The following is an 18,942-nucleotide window of genomic DNA, read 5'->3' as shown; positions in this document are numbered from 1 at the left end:
CGCCGTGTGGCTTTGCCTGCCTTGCAGTCACAGCTCCCTCCCGGGGTCCCCTCCTACCACACAGGCCAGACGCTATGTCGGGCCCTTACACTGTCTGACCCTCCCAACAAGCCCTTGAGAGAGCTGTCCTTGTCCCCACTTTTAATTTTTATTTATTTACTATTTTTGGCTGCACTGGGTCTTCGTTGCTGCTTGAGGGCTTTCTCTAGTTGCAGCGAGCAGGGACTGCTCTCCAGCTGCTTAGTTGTGCCACATGGGCTTAGTTGCCTCACAGCGTGTGGGATCTCCCTGGGCCAGGGATCAAACCCGTGCCCCCCGTATTGGCAGGCGGATTCTTAACCCCTGGACCACCAGGGACGCCCTCGCTGTCCCCACTTAAGAACTGATTTTGTTGTAGCTCGGAGAAGTTAAATGACCAAGCCACACAGCTCATGTATGCCGGACTCGCTCAGTTCTTCTCATTATAAAGTGTGTTCTTTTCCATTCTTTTAATTATTCATTCAGCAAGTATCTGATGACACCCACGTTGCCCTGGGGACGAGGCAGTGATGAGACAGCAAGGTTCCCGCTCTAGTAACAGGGGTGGGGACGGATGGACAGTAAACAAGTAAATGCTGAAAAAGTCAGTGATGAGGGCAATAAAGGAAATGAAACAGGGTGATAGGGTGGGGTAGGCATTACTTTAGCCAGAGTAGTCAAGAAGGGCCTCTCGGAGGAGGTGACATTTGAGCTGAGAAAGAGCCTGGTCATGCAACCCCTGGAGGCCACAAGAGTCTAGAGTTTATTATTTTCTTCAAGTGCAATGGGCAGCTATTGGAGGCTTTAAGCAGGGAACGGGCCTTACCTGGTTTATTATTTCTAAATGTCTGGTACCCTCCATTGAATCCTGCCCTCAGATGCCCGGGAGATCGAGGTTGGTGTGGATGACGAGGGCTTTATCTACATGGCTTTTGAAGCCCCAGAGGCCCCCGACTCGGCCGAGTTTCAGTGGTCCAAGGACTACAAGGGCCCACCGGACCCAGAGAGGGTCAAGGTCGAGGAGGAGGCTAACAAGTAAGTGAGGGGGCAACACTCCTAGAGCACGGGTCCCGGCTGTTACCAGATGAGTGGGCAAAGGCTCGCAGGAAGGTCGAGGAGGAGGCTAACAAGTAAGTGAGGGGGCAACACACCTAGAGCACGGGTCCCGGCTGTTATCAGATGAGTGGGCAAAGGCTCGCAGGAAGGTCGAGGAGGAGGCTAACAAGTAAGTAGGGGGGCACACTCCTAGAGCACGGGTCCCGGCTGTTATCAGATGAGTGGGCAAAGGCTCGCAGGAAGGTCGAGGAGGAGGCTAACAAGTAAGTGAGGGGGCAACACTCCTAGAGCACGGGTCCCGGCTGTTATCAGATGAGTGGGCAAAGGCTCGCAGGAAGGTCGAGGAGGAGGCTAACAAGTAAGTGAGGGGGGGCAACACTCCTAGAGCACAGGTCCCGGCTGTTATCAGATGAGTGGGCAAAGGCTCGCAGGAAGGTCGAGGAGGAGGCTAACAAGTAAGTGAGGGGGCAACACACCTAGAGCACGGGTCCCGGCTGTTATCAGATGAGTGGGCAAAGGCTCGCAGGAAGGTCGAGGAGGAGGCTAACAAGTAAGTGAGGGGGGCAACACACCTAGAGCACGGGTCCCGGCTGTTATCAGATGAGTGGGCAAAGGCTCGCAGGAAGGTCGAGGAGGAGGCTAACAAGTAAGTGAGGGGAGGGCAACACACCTAGAGCACGGGTCCCGGCTGTTATCAGATGAGTGGGCAAAAGCTTGCAGGTGAGACCACCTGGCAGGACCCCCGATGATGAGTTTGAGGGGGCTGCGTGGTCTCCCATGAAGGATGCTGACTGCCACCTCAGGGAGAAGTGAGGGAGAGGGCAACAGACGGGCTGAAATGGTGATACTCATCTAGAGATCCTTTTTCTGCAAGAAGTGTGTCTCTATGTGGCTGCTTCCAAGGAGACGCTCAGGATTTGGTTTCTAACCTGGGTACCAGCAACTTGCTCTTGGAAGTTCTCTGGGCTCAGCTTCCTCATCAGTAAAAGAGGGGTTAGGATGTCAAGGGCCTCCAGATCTTGCTCCTCCATCTGTAGCAGCTCTGGCTTTGGCCCCGTCCGGCAGGAGACAAAGCTAATGACTTGAGCCCAAGGAGAGTCAGGCCTGGGGGATGTGGCCAGTATGAAGACAGTTTCAGAGAGCCTGGCTAGCAAGAGCCATTGAGGGCGGCAGGCCAGACTGGCTCTGGGGAGGGGACTCTGGGAACGTGGAAGGAGGCAGACGCCCCTGCTGGGCCAGGGTCTGGGTCTGGGATGCAGGGCTTCCAAGGCCGACCTAGACTCCCCAGCTCCCAGGCTTCCAGGGCACGAGTCCCCTCTCAGAGCCTCTGCTCTGCTGTCTCTGCAGATCCAAGATCATCCTGAAAGATCCCGGCCTCGAGGATTTGGGCACCTACTCGGTGGTGGTCACAGATGCTGACGAAGACATCTCAGCAAGCCACACGCTGACGGAGGATGGTGAGGTCCCTCTCCGCTGCCACCACCCAGAGACACAGGCCCAGAGTGCCAAACACAAATACCCCAGGGGCCAGCAGGAAGCCACAAAAATGAGTAAAGCAGAGATTTCAAGAGAAGTAGGTCCTCTGCCACCCACTCAGTCAGCCGGTCCATGAATAAGTATCAGTTGAGCACTGACCACATGCCAGAGGCGTCCCAGGCACTGAATTACATCAGTGAAGCCCGCTGGCAAAAACCCCTGCCTGATGGAGCTCATACTATTCTCTCTCTTTCCATTTTCTACTATTGGTAAAAGCAAAGGTACCAGTGAATTATTTCACTTCCTTCCATAGCCGAAAAAAACAACAGTGTAAGTAGAGTGATAAACTGCCAAAGGCAGTTAGTCTAAGGGGTGAGGATGGCCACAGGGAGCAGTGGGGGCCGTGGCCACCAGAGAGGGGAGGCTGGGCCTAAAGCCGTTGTCCAGGAGACTCACCCTCTGCTGTCTCCATAGCAACTGGGACAGCCATGGTCCTCCCTGCTGAATGCACAGGGGGCCCTTTGATTTTGTTAAGACACAGTGGCCAGGCGGGTCCAGATTTCTATTCCAGTTCCACAATTTCCTGGCTGCTTGACCTTGGGCAAGTCATGATCCCTCTCTGGGCCTCAGTTTTCTCACCTGTAAAAGGAGGGTAATAACCCCTGATACCCCAAGTGAAACAATGTTGTTATGCAGACACCCTTACGTGACTCCATGCAAGCTAAAGCCAACCACAAAAGCATAAAACCATCCACAAAAGCAGTGGGTGTCGTTTTTTGGTTTGGAATATGATGCTTGCCGTGTGTGCAGACTCATCATACTCTGGACTCTAACCTTACAAGGGACAATGAGATATGGGCTCTGCCTCTGCCAGTTCATTCATGCAACATATATTTACCAAGCACCTGCTGTGTGCCAGACACCCATGTAGGTCCAGAGTTCAGCTAAGCAGGAGAGACAAACCTAACACGAGGAAGCAGTTAGCGGTGAGACAGCACTGTGCCAACCTGCCCCCGACACGTGTTGCCTGAAGTACTCATTGAAGGGGCCAGGCCCTCAGATTCTAGGACAGCATGTCACAGTGGATTAACAAGGGGGCTCAGGAGGCAGACAGTAATGCTCACCCCCCACAGCATGGTGTGAGGATCACTGAGATCATGCAGAGATTGGCAGACAGTAGGTGCTCCTCTGGGGAAGTGGCACTTGATCAGGCCTTGAAGGACGAGGAGAATAAGCAATTTCAGGGGGGCCTACAGCAACCCCTGAAGGCCCCTCGGTGCCCCAGAGCCAAGGCTCGCAATCGTCATCATTAACCTCCTTGGTAACCAAGTGACCCCGAGCTGAGTCTCTCAGGACTTTCACCCAGTGCGGATGCTAGAATGGTTCCCATGACCCCCACTAGCCCAGGTATCTCATTCTCTTTGGTTTCTTCCTTGCTCCTCCCTGTCCCAGAGCTGAACAAGCTGAAGAAGTTGAGCCATGAGATCAGAAACCCAGGTAAGCGGTCCAAGCTGCCAGACTTGAGCAGTCATGCCAGGCCCACTGGGGTGTCCTGAGCAGAGCTGAGTCAGCCAAGAGCCAGACACTAGGCTGATAGGGGGTAGGGGAGGATGGGGTCATCTTGGGGCTGGACGGTCAGACACCCAGAGAGTGCTCAGTCCATAAAGGGAAAAGAGTGGCCAGCAGGGAGCACGTGGGGTGCAAGGGAGGGCAGAGTGGATGATTTCTTCTTCCTCTTGGATTGTGGGTCATCTAAACCCCTCCTTTCCTCCACTGGCCAGGGGTAGCATTTGTAGTCCCTGTGGCAGGGGTCACAAACTTGGGTGTATACTGGAATCACCCCGGGAGCTTTTCAAAATCCAAACGTCCAGGCCATGCCCCAGATAAGTCAGAATCTCTGGAACTGGAGCCAGATATTGGTGTTTTGAAAGTTCATGGATGCAATGTGGGATCCTGTATTGAATCCCACACCAGGAAAAAAAAAAAAAAATCGTCTTAGTAAATAGTGCCAAAATTTGAACAACATCTGTAGAATAGTATCAATATTCATTTCCTGGTTTAAAAAATACATACAGTGATTTGGGAAAGTTCAGGATACTGGAATTTTCTGTCTGTTTTGCAACATTTTGCAAGTCAAATGATTTCTAAATGAAGAGAAATAAATGAAATTACATGTTTTTTAAAAGTCTTTATGTTTCTGGTGTTCAGCCAGGGTGAGAAGCACAGCCTCAAAGCCATAGGAGGAGGGTGAATGACCTGAGATGAATTCTATCTAGGGTGACTGAATGTGGGAAACCCTCCCCAGACCCTCACCCTAGTTATGTCTCCACCAGACTCTGAAGCACTTTGCACATGGCATGTCCATGCAGTGCTCAAGGTGGGGCTGTCGGGAGTGGGGAGGGGAGAAGGGTGCCCTGCCCACCCCTTCCTGTCCTCTGCCTCCCAGTGATCAAGCTGATCTCTGGCTGGAACGTTGAAATCCTCGAGCAAGGAGAGGTGCGGCTTTGGCTGGAAGTGGAAAAGTTGTCTCCGGCGGCTGAGCTGCATCTAATCTTCAATGAGAAGGAAATCTTCAGCTCACCGGTAACTGGGGGCTCAGAATCCCTAAATGAGGTCCCTGGCCCAGGAGGTGGCCTCGCTGGCAGTGGTCTTTACCAGCCAGAACCTCCCCCTAGCAGACATTTCAGAAATAGCCACCTGCTTCAGCTGTCACAGTGAAGGAGTCGGGGTGGGGACACCTGGATTTTAGTACCTGGGGGATGGGGGGCAGGGATGCTAGACATTTGCCAATGCAAGGGACACTCCCACAAAGAATTTCCCATGCCCCCCACAATTTTTGAGTATCCTGACAAACATCCGTAAGATGAAAAACCTACATTCATGCTTGTAAGTATCCAAGCGTAGACCCTAACTCTGAGACACAAACACAATTTTTTTAACTTTTTTGCAATGTTAACATACACTGATAGTCTTATTCTATTAGCCACATTACCTGTGCTCTTTTATTCATTTTCCTGTTCTTGTACAGAATAGTTTTTGTTTGCTTTGACTTGCAAGATCTCAGTTCCCTGACCAGGGATTGAATCTGGGCCACTAGACCACCAGGGAATTCCCCCATACAGAATAGTTTTCTTTCCTAACTTCTCTTTAGTTAAAACGAATTCACTGTAAGTCATGAAGCACCAGTGAGTGATATGAGCATCTGTGTATTGAAAAGCATTACTTTTATTTCCTCTTCCTATTATAGTTGTGGTGTTACATTGCTTTTTTAAAATCTTTGTGTGCAGCAAGTTGTATTAATTGAACCATGTAAGTTGCCCATACTCAACTGTTTTTACTTACAAAGATGCCAATTTCAATCTCATAAGAGATTTAATCATAAAATGATCTTATTTGTGAATTCCATCTCCAGATGGCCAAGTGGCCGTCATTACATATGTGTTATCAAGAGAGGAGCTGGTTCTGACAGAGGAGAAAAGAACTCGAGGCTAAATGTCAGAAGGTTCATGTTCATCTCCTGTGGGCCGCGTGCCCCTGGACGGGTCTCTTCACCTCTCTGTGCCTCAGTTTCTGCATCCGTACAATGGGGTTGGTTGCCCCAGGATCAGGAGGAACAACTGAGAAAATAGAGAAAGTTTTGCATAAAGATGAAGCCTGCATGACTTTGGCTCATGATAGAGGAAGTGTAACAAAGTCTGGACTCAGCACACAGCACTGAGACTATAGAAATACAAAACAAAACTAGGAGTTCCCTCAAATCATAGTACAAGTGAAGCCAGAGGGGAAAGGATCCTAAATGTGGAAAACAAAACGTTTTGAAAATTGTTAGAATGTGACAAAATATAAAGAAGTATTAACTCTGGGTAGCAGACACACAGGATTTTTATAGTACCCTTTATAATTTTATGGGGAACTTTTGCCTATTAAACTGCAAAAAAAAAAAAAAAAGTGGCAGAAAATAACCAAAAAAGTATGGCGCAGTAGGAGATTGGGGGATTATTATGAACTGAAAGGGACACAAGACTCTCCTGGGCCGCTGGGCTCCAGGGTGTTCTCAGGAGCTGGGTGTGTCTATACACATGAAGAGAGGTACCCAGGACCCCTTCCCCAAACCTGAAGTCTTCTAACTTTACCACCCCAAGTCCAACTACACCCCGATTTGCACCACCACAACACAAATTCCCTATAATTGGAAGAAACCAGAACAGACTCTCGTGTTTTGTTCTCCCCAGAACCGCAAAATCAATTTTGTCCGAGAGAAGGGCCTGGTGGAAGTTATCATCCAGCACTTGACCGAGGACGACAAAGGGTCGTACACTGCCCAGCTCCAAGACGGAAAAGCCAAGAACCAGATCACCCTGGCGCTGGTGGACGACGGTCAGCCGTGCCCCGGTCCCCGACCTCAGCTCTCAGCCCTGGGGTCCTTCCTGGTCCATCCAGACGCCCCCCTAGTCCACTCCCGGACCTGCGCTCCTCCTGGCTCACGCCAGTTCCTCCCCACCCCCTGTGTTCACAGAGTTCGACAAACTTCTAAGGGCGGCAGATGCTAAGAGAAGAGACTGGAAGAGAAAACAGGGTAAGAGCTGCTGGGACGAAGTCCAAAGCCCTCGCCACTAGCGTTGGGGAACCGCCAGACAAGTGGGTTAATAGATGCCTCCGTCCTGCTGGGGCCCCGAGGGAGGGCCACTGCCGTTTGAGCCAGTGGCGTCCTCGTGCCAAAACGTGCCCAACCCCTAGAGTGAGCGCCTCCTTAAATTCTGCACCCCAGGGGCCTCCCTCGCCTCACCCCAGGCCCCTCCTGCGTAGGGGCGGGATTCCGGAATCCGAGGGGCCTTTGGGCATCAGGCGCCCCGCCCCAGGTGCCTTCCCCCGTCTCGCCACCAGGTGGCGCGCGAGCCGATCCTGGCGCTCTGACCGCCGGGCGTGTCGTTGTGCCCTTGCAGGTCCGTATTTCGTGGAGCCTTTGCAGTGGAAGGTCACGGACGACTGCCAAGTGCTGCTGACCTGCAAGGCAAAGCCTCGCCCCCGCCTCCAGCCCTGCCCCCGGGCCACGTGGGCCCAGACCAGTGGTTTCCCCCAAGCCCAGTGGCTGTCTTAAGATTGAAGGCGGGAGGAGAAGGGGACGACAGAGGATGAGATGGTTGGATGGCATCACCGACTCGATGGACACTGAGTTTGAGTAAACTCGGGAGTTGGTGATGGACAGGGAAGCCTGGCGTGCTGCAGTCCATGGGGTCGCAAAGAGTCGGTCTTGCCCCACTCCCCGGAAACTCCATACTCTGCGCTAAGTCTGATCCCAAGCAGGGGAAGTAGCCCCAGGCATTTTGCCTTTAACCGAGAAAACAAAAGCCCAAGACACAGACAGAGTTGGAGTGAATTATAGTGCGCTGGGTCAGCCTTGAGCTAGGTCTCCTAGCTGCCCTGGGGGAGAGTCCGGAGGCCAGGAGTCTGGAAGAAAGAGAGCTCGCTGTAGATTAAGGGGGAGTCCCTGTGTCCCGCCAGACACTGTGCCCAGCGTTTTATAGCATCATTTGATCTCATCTACTTCACAACCATCTGTGAGAGAGGCGTTAGCATCCCCACTTTAGGATGAAAAAACAAGTGGAGAAGTAGCTCAAGACCACAGAGAAAGAGGCAGAGCCTGGAGCCGGGGTTTAACCAAGTCTGACTCCAGAGCTGGTGCTGCTGTTTCTCAGCACCCTGCAGCCTTTTAGATAACTAGGGGACAGCGCATCCCAGAAGGGCATCCATTCAGCAAACTTAAGCACTCTGCAAGCCCTGGGCCTACAAGAACGAAGAGGTGGTCTCCTGAGGCCTCCAGCATCCCACAGTCCAAAGCAAGAGCCTGTGCAAACAGCATGCCTGGTGTTGTGATGGAGACATGCATGAAATTTACTATTCATGATAGGGGACACTCTGGGGCGCAGAAAGGAAGGCTTCCTGGAGGAGGTAACACAGCTATTTACAAAGAAAAATAAGGTAGGAAAGGGATCAAGAAGCAGAGGGAACGTCATTAGCAAAAGTCCAAAGTCCAGAAGCCATCAGAGAAGACATACTGTGTGAGGAAGGAGTTGGCTGAGATTTAGGGGGAGAGCAAGGTGGGAGCGGGGGAGGGGGAAGTCATTTTTGTAAAAGAAAGTTCAGATGAACTGGGTCTTCACTTAAAAGAGGAAGCCTGAAGGAGTCTCCTCATTCCTGACCTTCCTCAGGTGACCAACACCAAGAAAGAAACCCGCTTCCAGTGGTTCTTCCAGAAGAGAGAGTTCCCAGCTGGTCAGTACGACCCACAGACTGGAGCAGGGCTTCTCTGCATCGAAGAGGTAAGTGCAGCCCTGACCTGAGAGCTCATGGAGTTGCGGTGCCAGGAGCACTGGGCAGGGAGTCAGGACCAAGACGAGGCGAGTGAGGCACTAACTTCATGCACGCACTTTAAGGGGGCACTAAAAAAGCTTAGTAATCAAGATAAATAATATTTTAGGCAATAAGTAAGTAAATAAAGTTGCTCAATCGTGTTCGACTCTTTGCAACCCCGTGACGGTAGCCTACTAGGCTCCTCTGTCCATGGGATTTTCCAGGCAAGAGTACTGGAGTGGGTTGCCATTTCCTTCTCCAGGGGATCTTCCTGACCCAGGGAATCCAACTCAGGTCTCCGGCATTGCAGGCAGACGCTTTACTGCCTGAGCCACCAGGGAAGCCCTTTTTAGGCAATAGTAAGAATCAAATTAATGCCAAAATAAAAGACCATGGGGGAAAGCAATACCAAAATTGTAAATAAAGACAGGCACAGTCATACTGATTTTTCCTTTTTGTTGAATTCCAGTCCTGGCCCTGCCCCCAACCGTGTGGCCTTGGGCTTGTCACTGTCCCTCTCTGACCTCAATTTTCACCTGTAACCTGAGAGGGTCAGGCAGGATGCTGTCTCAGAGATTCCTTCCTGCTGCTGCGGCCTGAGATTGGGGCAGGAAGACTGTCTCCATGGGAGGCAGTTCTGGGCAGAGCAAAGCAGGCCTGGAGCTCACCTCTCCCACCCACTTCCTCCCCAGGGCCCTCAAAGGAGTGTGACCTGGTTAAGATAGAAATAGAAAGCTCGTTCTTAAATATTCAATGTTTTTCTGCCCTGCCACTGATTTCTGTGGCCCGTGTGCCAAGGAGCACAGCGCAAACGCAGGTTTGCTGACAAGGAAAGAACTAATGATTTCAGGGTCCTCGCCCAAATCTCAGCCAAAATAATGACCAGTTGGCCTTTGTCATCACAGTGCAGGCCCTTCCACTGGGCTTTGGCGTCAAGGAGGGGCTTAATTGCTACTGAGTCTTGTCATAATCGTCTGGCCTGTTGGTGCGAGAACTCTCTGGCTTCTGAAAAGTTATCTCCCTTGATCGGAAACTGTAGCATGTGGTCAGGGCAATGTTTATGCCACCATTTTACAGATGAGTAAACTGAGACTCAGGGAGTTTAAGTACCAAGATGCAAGGCTGAAGAGTGGACCCAAAAGTCTCTCCAAACACCCTCCACAGAATGTGGCTGGGGCTTTGGAGCCTTCACTGAAGGAGCAGGGAGGGAACATAGGGGAGGACTGTTGGGTTTTCAGTCCTTTGATCTCCGGGTTAAGAGATGCTTCTTGAGGAGTGGGCTGGGATGGGTGGGAGGTTCACGAGAAAGAGGGCGTATGTATACCGGTGGCTGATTCATGTTGATGTATGGCAGAAACCAATACAATATTGTAAAGCAACTGTCCTCCACCTAAAAAGAAATAATTTTTTTTTAGAGAAATGTGTCTGCCTCAGATCCTGCTTCAAAGCACACTATGTGGAGATGGGTGCAAGGGGCCCTTTGACGGGTCAGGGAGGCAGATATCGTCCCGCCCCCTGCCCCTAACCCAGCCCTTGGAGGAGATGATGTGTAATGAGAGGGCACAGTTGACCTCTGACCTTGCTTTCAAAGAACAGCCCAAGTTCTTGCTTTGCTGAGTGTTGACCCAGGCTTCTCCAGATTGACAAGCATGTGCCAATAAGGACCCACTTGTCCTGAGCAAAAGAAAGCACACCTCTTCTGAGAGATGCAGAGAGACCCCTCCATCCCAGGCCCCCCAGAAGCAGGGCAGCTCTGGTGGAGGGTGCCCCCAGCTCAGCCCAGCTCTGCAAGGAGGACGCTCTGCTTTGCTCAAAGCAGCTGACTCAGAATCCCCCTGGGGGAGGGGAGAAGGGAAGTGGGCACCTGTTTCTGCCCTCAGGTCCGCCTCCCTGCCCCACCTCCAGGCCCAGACAAACCGAGAGCTTGGAATCAAAGGGCTCTGGAGCTGGAAGGAGCCAGAGATGGCCCATCACAGGGGGCTAAACTGAGCCCAGGGAGGAGAGTTAGGGGCAGGCCTGGAGCCCAGGCCTCCTGATTTGCTATCCATCGCTCTTTCTGGAACCCATGCCAATACCGCCTTCTCTCCTCCTTCCTTCCAGCTGTCCAAAGAGGACCAGGGCGTTTACAGAGCACAGGTTTCTGACGATCGAGGGGAGGACGATACCATCCTGGACCTCAGAGATGAAGGTAGGAGCTGGCGATGTCAGAGACGAGCCAGGAGGGTCTCTTGCTGAACCAAGAGATACAGTCTGTGATCCCCGTGTCACTGGGGGCAACTGAGGCCCAGGGGGGTTAAGTGACCTACCCATGGCTGCACAGCAGGTCAGGGCCAGGGCGGGCCCGGCCTGTGTGATGCTGGAGCCCACGCTCACTGCCCTGCCCCACAGTGAGCCCAGGCTTCGTGATGTGGAGTCTGGGTTCTCTGCTCTGCCCCACATGGGCCCCAGGGTCCTCACCAGGCCGGCGGGCTCAGCCTGCAGGAAAATCATCAGGTCAGCCCATCTGTCCTCCATCTGCGTGGCCCCACCCCATCCATCACGGAGTGCCCTGGGTCCCTTCCTTGCGCCTACGCCTGCATCCTCAGAGCTGCTCATAAGCTCCACCAGCCTTTTCCAAGGCAGAGCCCACACTGGTACGTCCCTCGGGGAGTCCCCCATATCAGCTGACTGTTCCCTCTTCTCCCTCCAGCCCTGGATGCCATCTTCACTGAGCTGGGCAGGATCGGTGGTAAGCAAGTCCCACCCACTTTTGCCCAGCCCTGTCCTGACGCCACTGGAGAAGGAAATGGCAACCCACTCCAGGGTTCTTGCCTGGAGAATCCCATGGATGGAGAAGCCTGGTAGGCTGCAGTCCATGGGGTCACACAGAGTAGGACACGACTGAAGCGACTTAGCAGCAGCAGCAGTCCTGATGCCACAGAGCCTCCGGGGGGCCTCCAGCCATCCTTGGCTGTGAGGGTGGGGTGGGTTTAGACTCCAACCTCAGAGACTGTTGGGCGCGGGGTGTGAGGGAGGGGGCGTTCCTGCTTCATGACCACACTTGCCTTCCCCCACCGCACCCCAGAGCAGGGGCGAGCTGGCTGCCCCCGAGATGTGAGGCCCAAAGGGCCTTGGGGAAGACTCAGCCTTCTCTTCTGCCCCACCCCCCCACCCCCAGCTCTCTCTGCAACCCCACTGAAAATCCAGGGGACGGAGGAAGGGATCCGGCTCTTCAGCAAGGTTAAGTACTACAACGTGAAGTACATGAAGACCACCTGGTTCCACAAGTAGGTTGACCTTGCCCTGGAGTCCCAGGAGGGAGGGGGCCAGAACCCGCCCCGAGCCCAGTCCCAAGGGTTTGGCAGAGACCACACCCCCACACCCCCACCCCCGGTCCACAGAGGGAGCCCGAGAAGGGAACAGCTGTCAGAGGCACAGAAGGGAGGCTCCCCAGGGAAGGTGGGCATCCTGGTGCTGGGAACATTTTCCCAGTGTCTCCATGGCCACGGGAGGACCATTGTCTTAGAGCAGCACCTGGGAACTGAGGGAGGGAAGGACTCAGGAAGGAAGGAAAACCAGGTGGTCACGTGGGTCATGGTGCCTTTGTGGGTCTCCGCAGCCTTAGCACACTCAGGCAGCCAGGCTGAGGGGAGACAGGCAGGCAGAGGGACCTGGGGGCTGACAGCTAACTTAGGGCCAGGCCTTGAAGGCAGGATCAGGCATCAGGGACTCAGCCGGAGCTAAGTGAGCCCACAGAGTCTGGGAGCAGAGTTTTCCCAGCGCTTCTTACGGGCACACCTCAGCCTCGTGGAGCACACATTATTGCACCCATTCTAGGGAGGAGGCTAGACTGACTGACTCACACTTGTCATGTGAGGCCAAGTTGAATTTCAGAACAGCAAAGCTCCTTCTCCAGAGTCTCTGAGCCCCGTGACTAAGCCCACAAGTGTCATTTTGCAGCACGACACTGGGGGCATGGGCCAGGTGTCTTTAGGTATGAAATTTAAGTAAAGAAGGAAGGGAGTGTATACAGTTTGTAAGAGCTTGGGGCCAGTTATTGTGGGAAGAGCTCCTGGGAGGTTTTTTAAGATGAGAAGGATGAAGTGAGGAAGTGGCTCCCATGGGTGTGGTAGGGGGAGGTGGCCACTGATCCTGGAGCACCATTTTCTCAAGGTCCCAGCCTGCAGGACGTGTTGCAAATAGAGACTCAGCTCGGGCACAAGCTTTGATGAATGATGAATGGATGAGTGGGTAGATACTTATCAAATGTCTCATGGATGGTCAGCCCACACGTCGGGAAACAAAATCCCAGGAGAGGAGTCTGGGGCAGGGGTGCCTACAGCTGGGCAGGCAGCCATCCTGTCCTGGGCACAGCCCTGTTAACCATTGCCTTGCCCTCACGTTCAGAGAGAAACGCCTGGAGAGTGGCGATCGGGTGAGGGCTGGTACCACCCTGGATGAGATCTGGCTCCATATCCTGGACCCCAAGGACTCAGACAAGGGCAAATACATCCTGGAGATCACGGCTGGGAAGGAAGTCCGGCAGCTCTCGGCTGATCTCTCCGGGCAAGGTGATCTCTCCAGCCGTCTGTCCTTGGGGGAAACCTGTTTAGAAAACCCCATAGTCTTTGGTGGCGGGGTGGGAGGGGTACTCCCATCTCCCACCCAATCCTAGCACTGCCCCCAAGAGAATGCTGGAACAGAGAGGAGGAACAGTCACAGCTGCGCTCTGCACCTGTGGGTTGCAAAGGTCAGGGGGATGGAGTGGAGGGGTGGGAGGGGGACGCTCTGACGCAGCTGTTCCCCTTTTCCTTCTCATAGCTTTTGAGGATGCCATGGCTGAGCACCAGAGACTGAAGTAAGTTCCCAGCGTGATCAAAGTCCCTGGGGTGCAGGCACACAGGACCCTTCCTGGGAGGTGCAGCTGGCTGGATCCGCCCTTCCCCTACCACCCCTCCCCCAGCCACGGGCAGGACTGTCCTTTAATAGATGGAACCCCAAGCCCTTTTCCCTTTTCTGTTTTCCAGAGCCTTGGCCATCATCGAGAAGAGTAAGTCCAGCCATATTCCCCAGTTTCCTTTTCTGAGTTGGGGGTGACTTCCCAGCCGCTCACAGCTCCTGGCAAGGCAGCTGGAGCCCCAGTTGCCCGGCTGTGTGGCTGCGTGGCTCTGGGCTGTCACAGAGCTGCCAGGAGACCTGGGTGGCAGCCGCAGCATGAAGACAGGTGGATAAGGAGTCCGAGGATACCTGAGACCGTGGATGCACCCAGCATCCACTCGGCTGATGTCAGAGGGACTCCGAAGGCAGGGGTGGATAGGACCGAGGCTGCGCTGGTCTTTCTGATCAAGGTCTGGGAGGGGACGACTTTAAAGCTCTCAGGGCACTAGGGTCTCAGCTAATCCAGGACACAGCCTCTGAGCTGCCCAGGGGCACCACCAAGTCCATGCGCTGGAGCTTCACCAGGTCCCCACAGCCAGTGCTAAATCACCCCGTTCCAGGAGGCTGGCTTACTGGTCCCACTGACCCAGCAGTCACTATGGGACTTTTCAAGAGGGAAAGACTTCAGGCAGCAGAGCAAAGCAGCTCGGAACAATCTGAGAAAGGAAACCGACCATTTGCGGTCATGTGTAGGAGGACGGATTAACCCTATATGGCTTCTTGTTCCCAAATGTCCTCACTTGGCAGGAAGTGCAGGCTGTTTGTAACTGAAATCTGGAAGGGGGTCGGTCATCTGAGGTCTAAGGGCAGTGAGGAGCCTTCACAGGGGGCGGCCCACCTTGGTGAGAGGACCAGAGGCTGAAGACCCGACTAAGTCCATCACATCTCTGTCTAATTACTTCCGTCCCACATCCCATCCTGGGACTCCGAGTCGCAGGACAGAACACCCACCCCAGGACCCTAACAGCAGGAGCCTGCACTCACCATTTGTGGTCGCCGGGACTTGTGAAGTCGAGTCTAGGGTGGTGGATTGTCGCCTGGTGAACATTAAGCCCACATGAAGGTCCATCTCTCCCCTCCCCCCAACCCTGATCCAGAGTCCTTCTCACCTACATCCATTGCGGACACCAACTGCTTCAAGGCTCTTTGCATACCCCTGATCGTGATCCAGGGGCCATTCCCACAGCCTCGATTTCAGCATAAGGGATATGTTGGCTTTCTGCTTAGTGATTTACAGCCACTCTGTCTTCCTGCCCAACCCCCGGGGCCACCAGGTCCCCTCCCTTGACCAGAATCAGTGTCCCAAAAGCTTCCTTCCTGTTCCCTCCCTTAGCTGGATCGGCACACCTGCTGTGTGCACTTTGCCAGTTTAGGGCTCAGAGCAATCTTATTCACCTTCTCCCAGTTCTCAAGGGGAAGGGCACCTCACTGTTGCCTCCAGGTACCACCGACCATGATACTAACCTCAAGGCAATGACAGAAACATTATGCCCTCTATCTTCTGTTTGTAAAGGCAAGGAAATACGTAATACAAGTTTAAAGATGTCCACCCCAAACAATGCCAATAGGAAAAGAAGCATTGCTAAAAAATAAACCACAACTCCAGGTAAATGTTCATCACTGGGCGGGGCTCTCGTTTTTTTCCCTTCCAGATCGTGCCAAGGTGGTGAGGGGGCTCCCAGACGTGGCCACAATCATGGAAGATAAGGTACCGACGGCCCCCGGCCCACAGCCAGCAGTCCCACCCTGGGCTCCCTCCCGCATCCATCAAAGAGCACAAAACCACAGAGCGCTGTGGATCCCAGAGCCGGAGGGGCTCGTTCCGCCAGAGTCCGGCTTAGCGGCCGCCCCTCGTTGGTCACACGTATGCTGTGTGGCCTGGGGGGAGTGCCGTCCCCAGCTTCACCCCATCTCTCCAGGGGGCCCTGGATGTCACGGGCTTCTCTCTCTGAACTTCAGTTTCCGCAGGAGTTCGACTCGATGAGCCCAAAAAAGCCTTTTCCGGACTGAAATTATGCAAGTCTACTATTCTAGAAAAGAACAGCTAACGTCTTCATGGTGCTCACCTTGTATCAGGCACTGTTCCGTTTTTCTAACCATGGAGGCAACCACATGGAACAGTGTGTTATTACTTCACCGTTTACAGCTGAGGGAACGGAGGCCCAGAGAGGTTAAGAGACGTACCTAAGGTCACACGGTTTAAAGGAACAGAGCTGGGAGTCACACCCAGACAGCCCAGCTCCACACTCTGGGCATCTGCCCCTTACCCTACAGTTCTCTGCACTGAGAACTGCTCTCCTGAGAATTTTCAAACTCAGTTCTTAAAATCTTTATGTTAAAGCAATCCGGGCTTATTTGCCTGGTAAAATGATAATGAAGTGTACAACAGAAAGCAATAAAGCAAAGTCTAGGCCACTCTAGGGCAGGTCACTGCTCAAGTAATAAAGATCTGAAATTCTAGCAAGCATTGCTCTAGAATAAAGTTGAGAATGGAGGATGTGGGGCTGCAGTAAAATGTCTCCCTTTCGTGTTATTACTTTATGGGTTACAATAAAGCACACATAATTAACTTATCACAAGGAGCAACTTGTACTGGGAGCTCCCTGGGAGCCTGAAGGTGATGCCAAGGGTTAGTCCCAGAGGGTGAGACTGACTGTTCCTTTCCTGTCCTTTCAAACAGACCCTGTGCCTGACCTGCGTCGTCTCAGGAGATCCTGCCCCTGAAATCTATTGGCTGAAGAATGACCAGCCTGTCACCTTCCTGGACCGCTACCACATGGATGTGAAGGGGACAGAGGTCACCATCACCATTGAGAGGGTCAACAGTGAGGACAGCGGGCGCTACGGTGTCTTCGTCAAGAACAAGTACGGGTCTGAGACAGGCCAGGTCACCATCAGCGTGTTCAAGCATGGGGAGGAGGAAAAGGTGCTGAAGATGTGACGGTCGGATTCAACCGCAGCCTGAGGTCTAGTCTGTGTGGACTAGGAGGGTCAACCAGGGGGTCACAGCCTGGCACAGGCCACGGGGATGAGACTGGAGGGGAGGGAACAGGCAGAACCCACCACAGGGATGAGACTGGAGGGGAGGGAACAGGGCAGAACCCAGGGCATGGGAGTGGGTGGAGTGGACACACCCAAGTGGAGGAGCAAAGATGGGGTGCTGGGAGGCCTCCAGGACTGCAGAATCAGGACTGGACTTGGACTGGAGGATTTACGTGCTGAACTGTTTCAACCCTAAACTCTCCGTGAGCCTTGCCTTTTTCATCTATCAAATGGGAATTCCTACTCCTAGGGATTCTTTATGAAAACTCTATGAAATCGTGTATCATTGGTTCTCAATGGGAGGCAATTTTGTCCCCTAGGAAACAGTCAGCAGTGTCCAAATTTGGGGTTGTCACAACTGGGGGTGTCCACTGGCATCTGGTAGATAGAAGTCAGGAATGCTGCTAAATATAATAGCTCCCTGCCACATAGAATTCAACCTTAAATGACAACCGTGCTGAGGCTGGTGAGCCCAGCCACAAATGGATGTATCACAATACTCCTCTTCGAGGATACTGTATTTTCGATGAAGTTCAGCAAACATTCATTTGAAGTCTAGCATATGCCAGGCTTGTGGATGGCACTGGGAGCACAAAGATGCATAATATGTAGGCCCCACCCTCAAGGGCACCTCAGCCCAGGAGAAGAGACAGACCTGGGTGCAGATGACTCCAGGACAAGTCAGATGATCGGAATTCTAAAAGGTCCGGATAAAGTCCCACTGGTGGTCAGAGGAGGGAGGCAGGTGTTCGTCCCAACTAGGGAAGGTGAGCTTTAAAACACCTTCCTGGAACTAGCGGAATGGGTTGTTAGGTCCTAAAAAATGAGTGGGATTTGGTGATGGTCATGGGAGGAGATTTCGGGAGCAGGGGCTGGTGAGAGCAAAGGTGAGGCGTGGAGGTGATACCACCCAGGCGGCCTGGGACACCATGTTGCAGAGTTCAGACCTTCAGGACTCCCAGCTCAGGGCCTCTGCCTGGCAGGACACATACTGGTTGGCCTTGCTTCCCGACCTCAGAACAGAGCTGGGCATTTCACCACACTCCGGTCTCCTTGTTTAAAATCAGATGGGGAGGGGAGGGCATTTATAAAGTTAGAGATGTTTGTTGTAAAATTTTGGATAACCTTGAAAATGATGAAGGAGAAAAATAAAACTCATCTACACTCTCAATACCAGAACATAACACCCACCTCTGATTGCTGAAATGATTTCTGAATTTAAAGATAAAATGAATCACTCCTGCATTTACCACCCACACGCGCATCAAGGCATGATGGGAAGCTTATACCCCCAGCAGCTACAGGTGCAGTTCAGGCCAGGTGTTCAGTGATGGTGGTGGGGGGCAAGGGGCCGGGGTCCTGCCATGCCTGGCTGGAAATCAATATGGAGAATTGAGAGGGTCTTGGAGGCAAACACAGCCAGGCTTGAAGCCAAGATCTTTCTGTGTGATCTTGACCATTTTTCCCCCCTTTCTCTGGGCCTTGATTTTTCATCCATAAAACAAATCTGAAAGATCATTTTTGAAAGCTCTTTCAGCCGCGCTAAGATTTTGATTATTTCCCAGAACCTGGTTCTCCTTTGCTTTTCTCTTCTTACAACGATGGGATGAAGAAAAAGGTCCTGCCCTCATTCACTCTCCCAGTCTCATACTTGGAATCTCAGAGGAGAGACTCGGCTTCTTTCATTTGTCCATGAAAAATGTTTCAAATTTCAAAGAAATTGGGAAGCACAGAATCCATGCACTTTATTCCTGAAACCAGAGGGGCCTGACATATGCTTACATAGGTTCTTCGTCTTCACACAGAGCACCTCCTCTTCTCCTTCATATGATCATCGCCCCAACACAGGGAGGCAGGCAGGCAGACGCTGCAATGGCGACAATAAATCTCACAGGCACAGCACGTGGAAGGTTATGAAGCATTCTCGTGTCTCAGTGTTTATCAGATCCAATGGAACATCATCATTGGCCCCATTTTTACGGACATGACAGTTGAGAACCAAAGTGGTGCATGGCAGAGTTAGGACAAGAACCAGAGTCCCTGGGTCCTGGTTTGGAGGACATTCTGCTCTGCTACACGTGC

At 52.9% G+C, this 18,942-nt stretch overlaps 1 protein-coding gene across 1 annotated transcript in view; it reads left to right on the top strand.

The window, feature by feature from the left end:
- The window catches only part of MYOM3 (myomesin 3), a 52,634-nt gene extending 34,590 nt beyond the window's left edge, over positions 1-18,044 (top strand). The window contains 16 exon segments of the mRNA XM_005900721.3: positions 897-1,053; positions 2,422-2,531; positions 4,003-4,047; positions 4,997-5,133; positions 6,783-6,927; positions 7,067-7,126; positions 7,494-7,561; positions 8,760-8,870; positions 11,002-11,089; positions 11,591-11,629; positions 12,059-12,167; positions 13,288-13,451; positions 13,702-13,738; positions 13,908-13,930; positions 15,471-15,526; positions 16,499-18,044. Of these exon segments, the coding sequence (XP_005900783.2) occupies positions 897-1,053; positions 2,422-2,531; positions 4,003-4,047; positions 4,997-5,133; positions 6,783-6,927; positions 7,067-7,126; positions 7,494-7,561; positions 8,760-8,870; positions 11,002-11,089; positions 11,591-11,629; positions 12,059-12,167; positions 13,288-13,451; positions 13,702-13,738; positions 13,908-13,930; positions 15,471-15,526; positions 16,499-16,759 (1,610 nt within the window). The 3' untranslated portion in view covers positions 16,760-18,044.
- The last annotated feature ends 898 nt before the right edge of the window (positions 18,045-18,942 follow it).

The sequence above is a fragment of the Bos mutus genome, chromosome 2 (assembly GCF_027580195.1).
Source record: "Bos mutus isolate GX-2022 chromosome 2, NWIPB_WYAK_1.1, whole genome shotgun sequence".
NCBI classification, from domain to species: domain Eukaryota; kingdom Metazoa; phylum Chordata; class Mammalia; order Artiodactyla; family Bovidae; genus Bos; species Bos mutus.
Note: the sequence above shows the minus strand (reverse complement) of the source record. Positions and strands in the feature narration are given on the sequence as shown.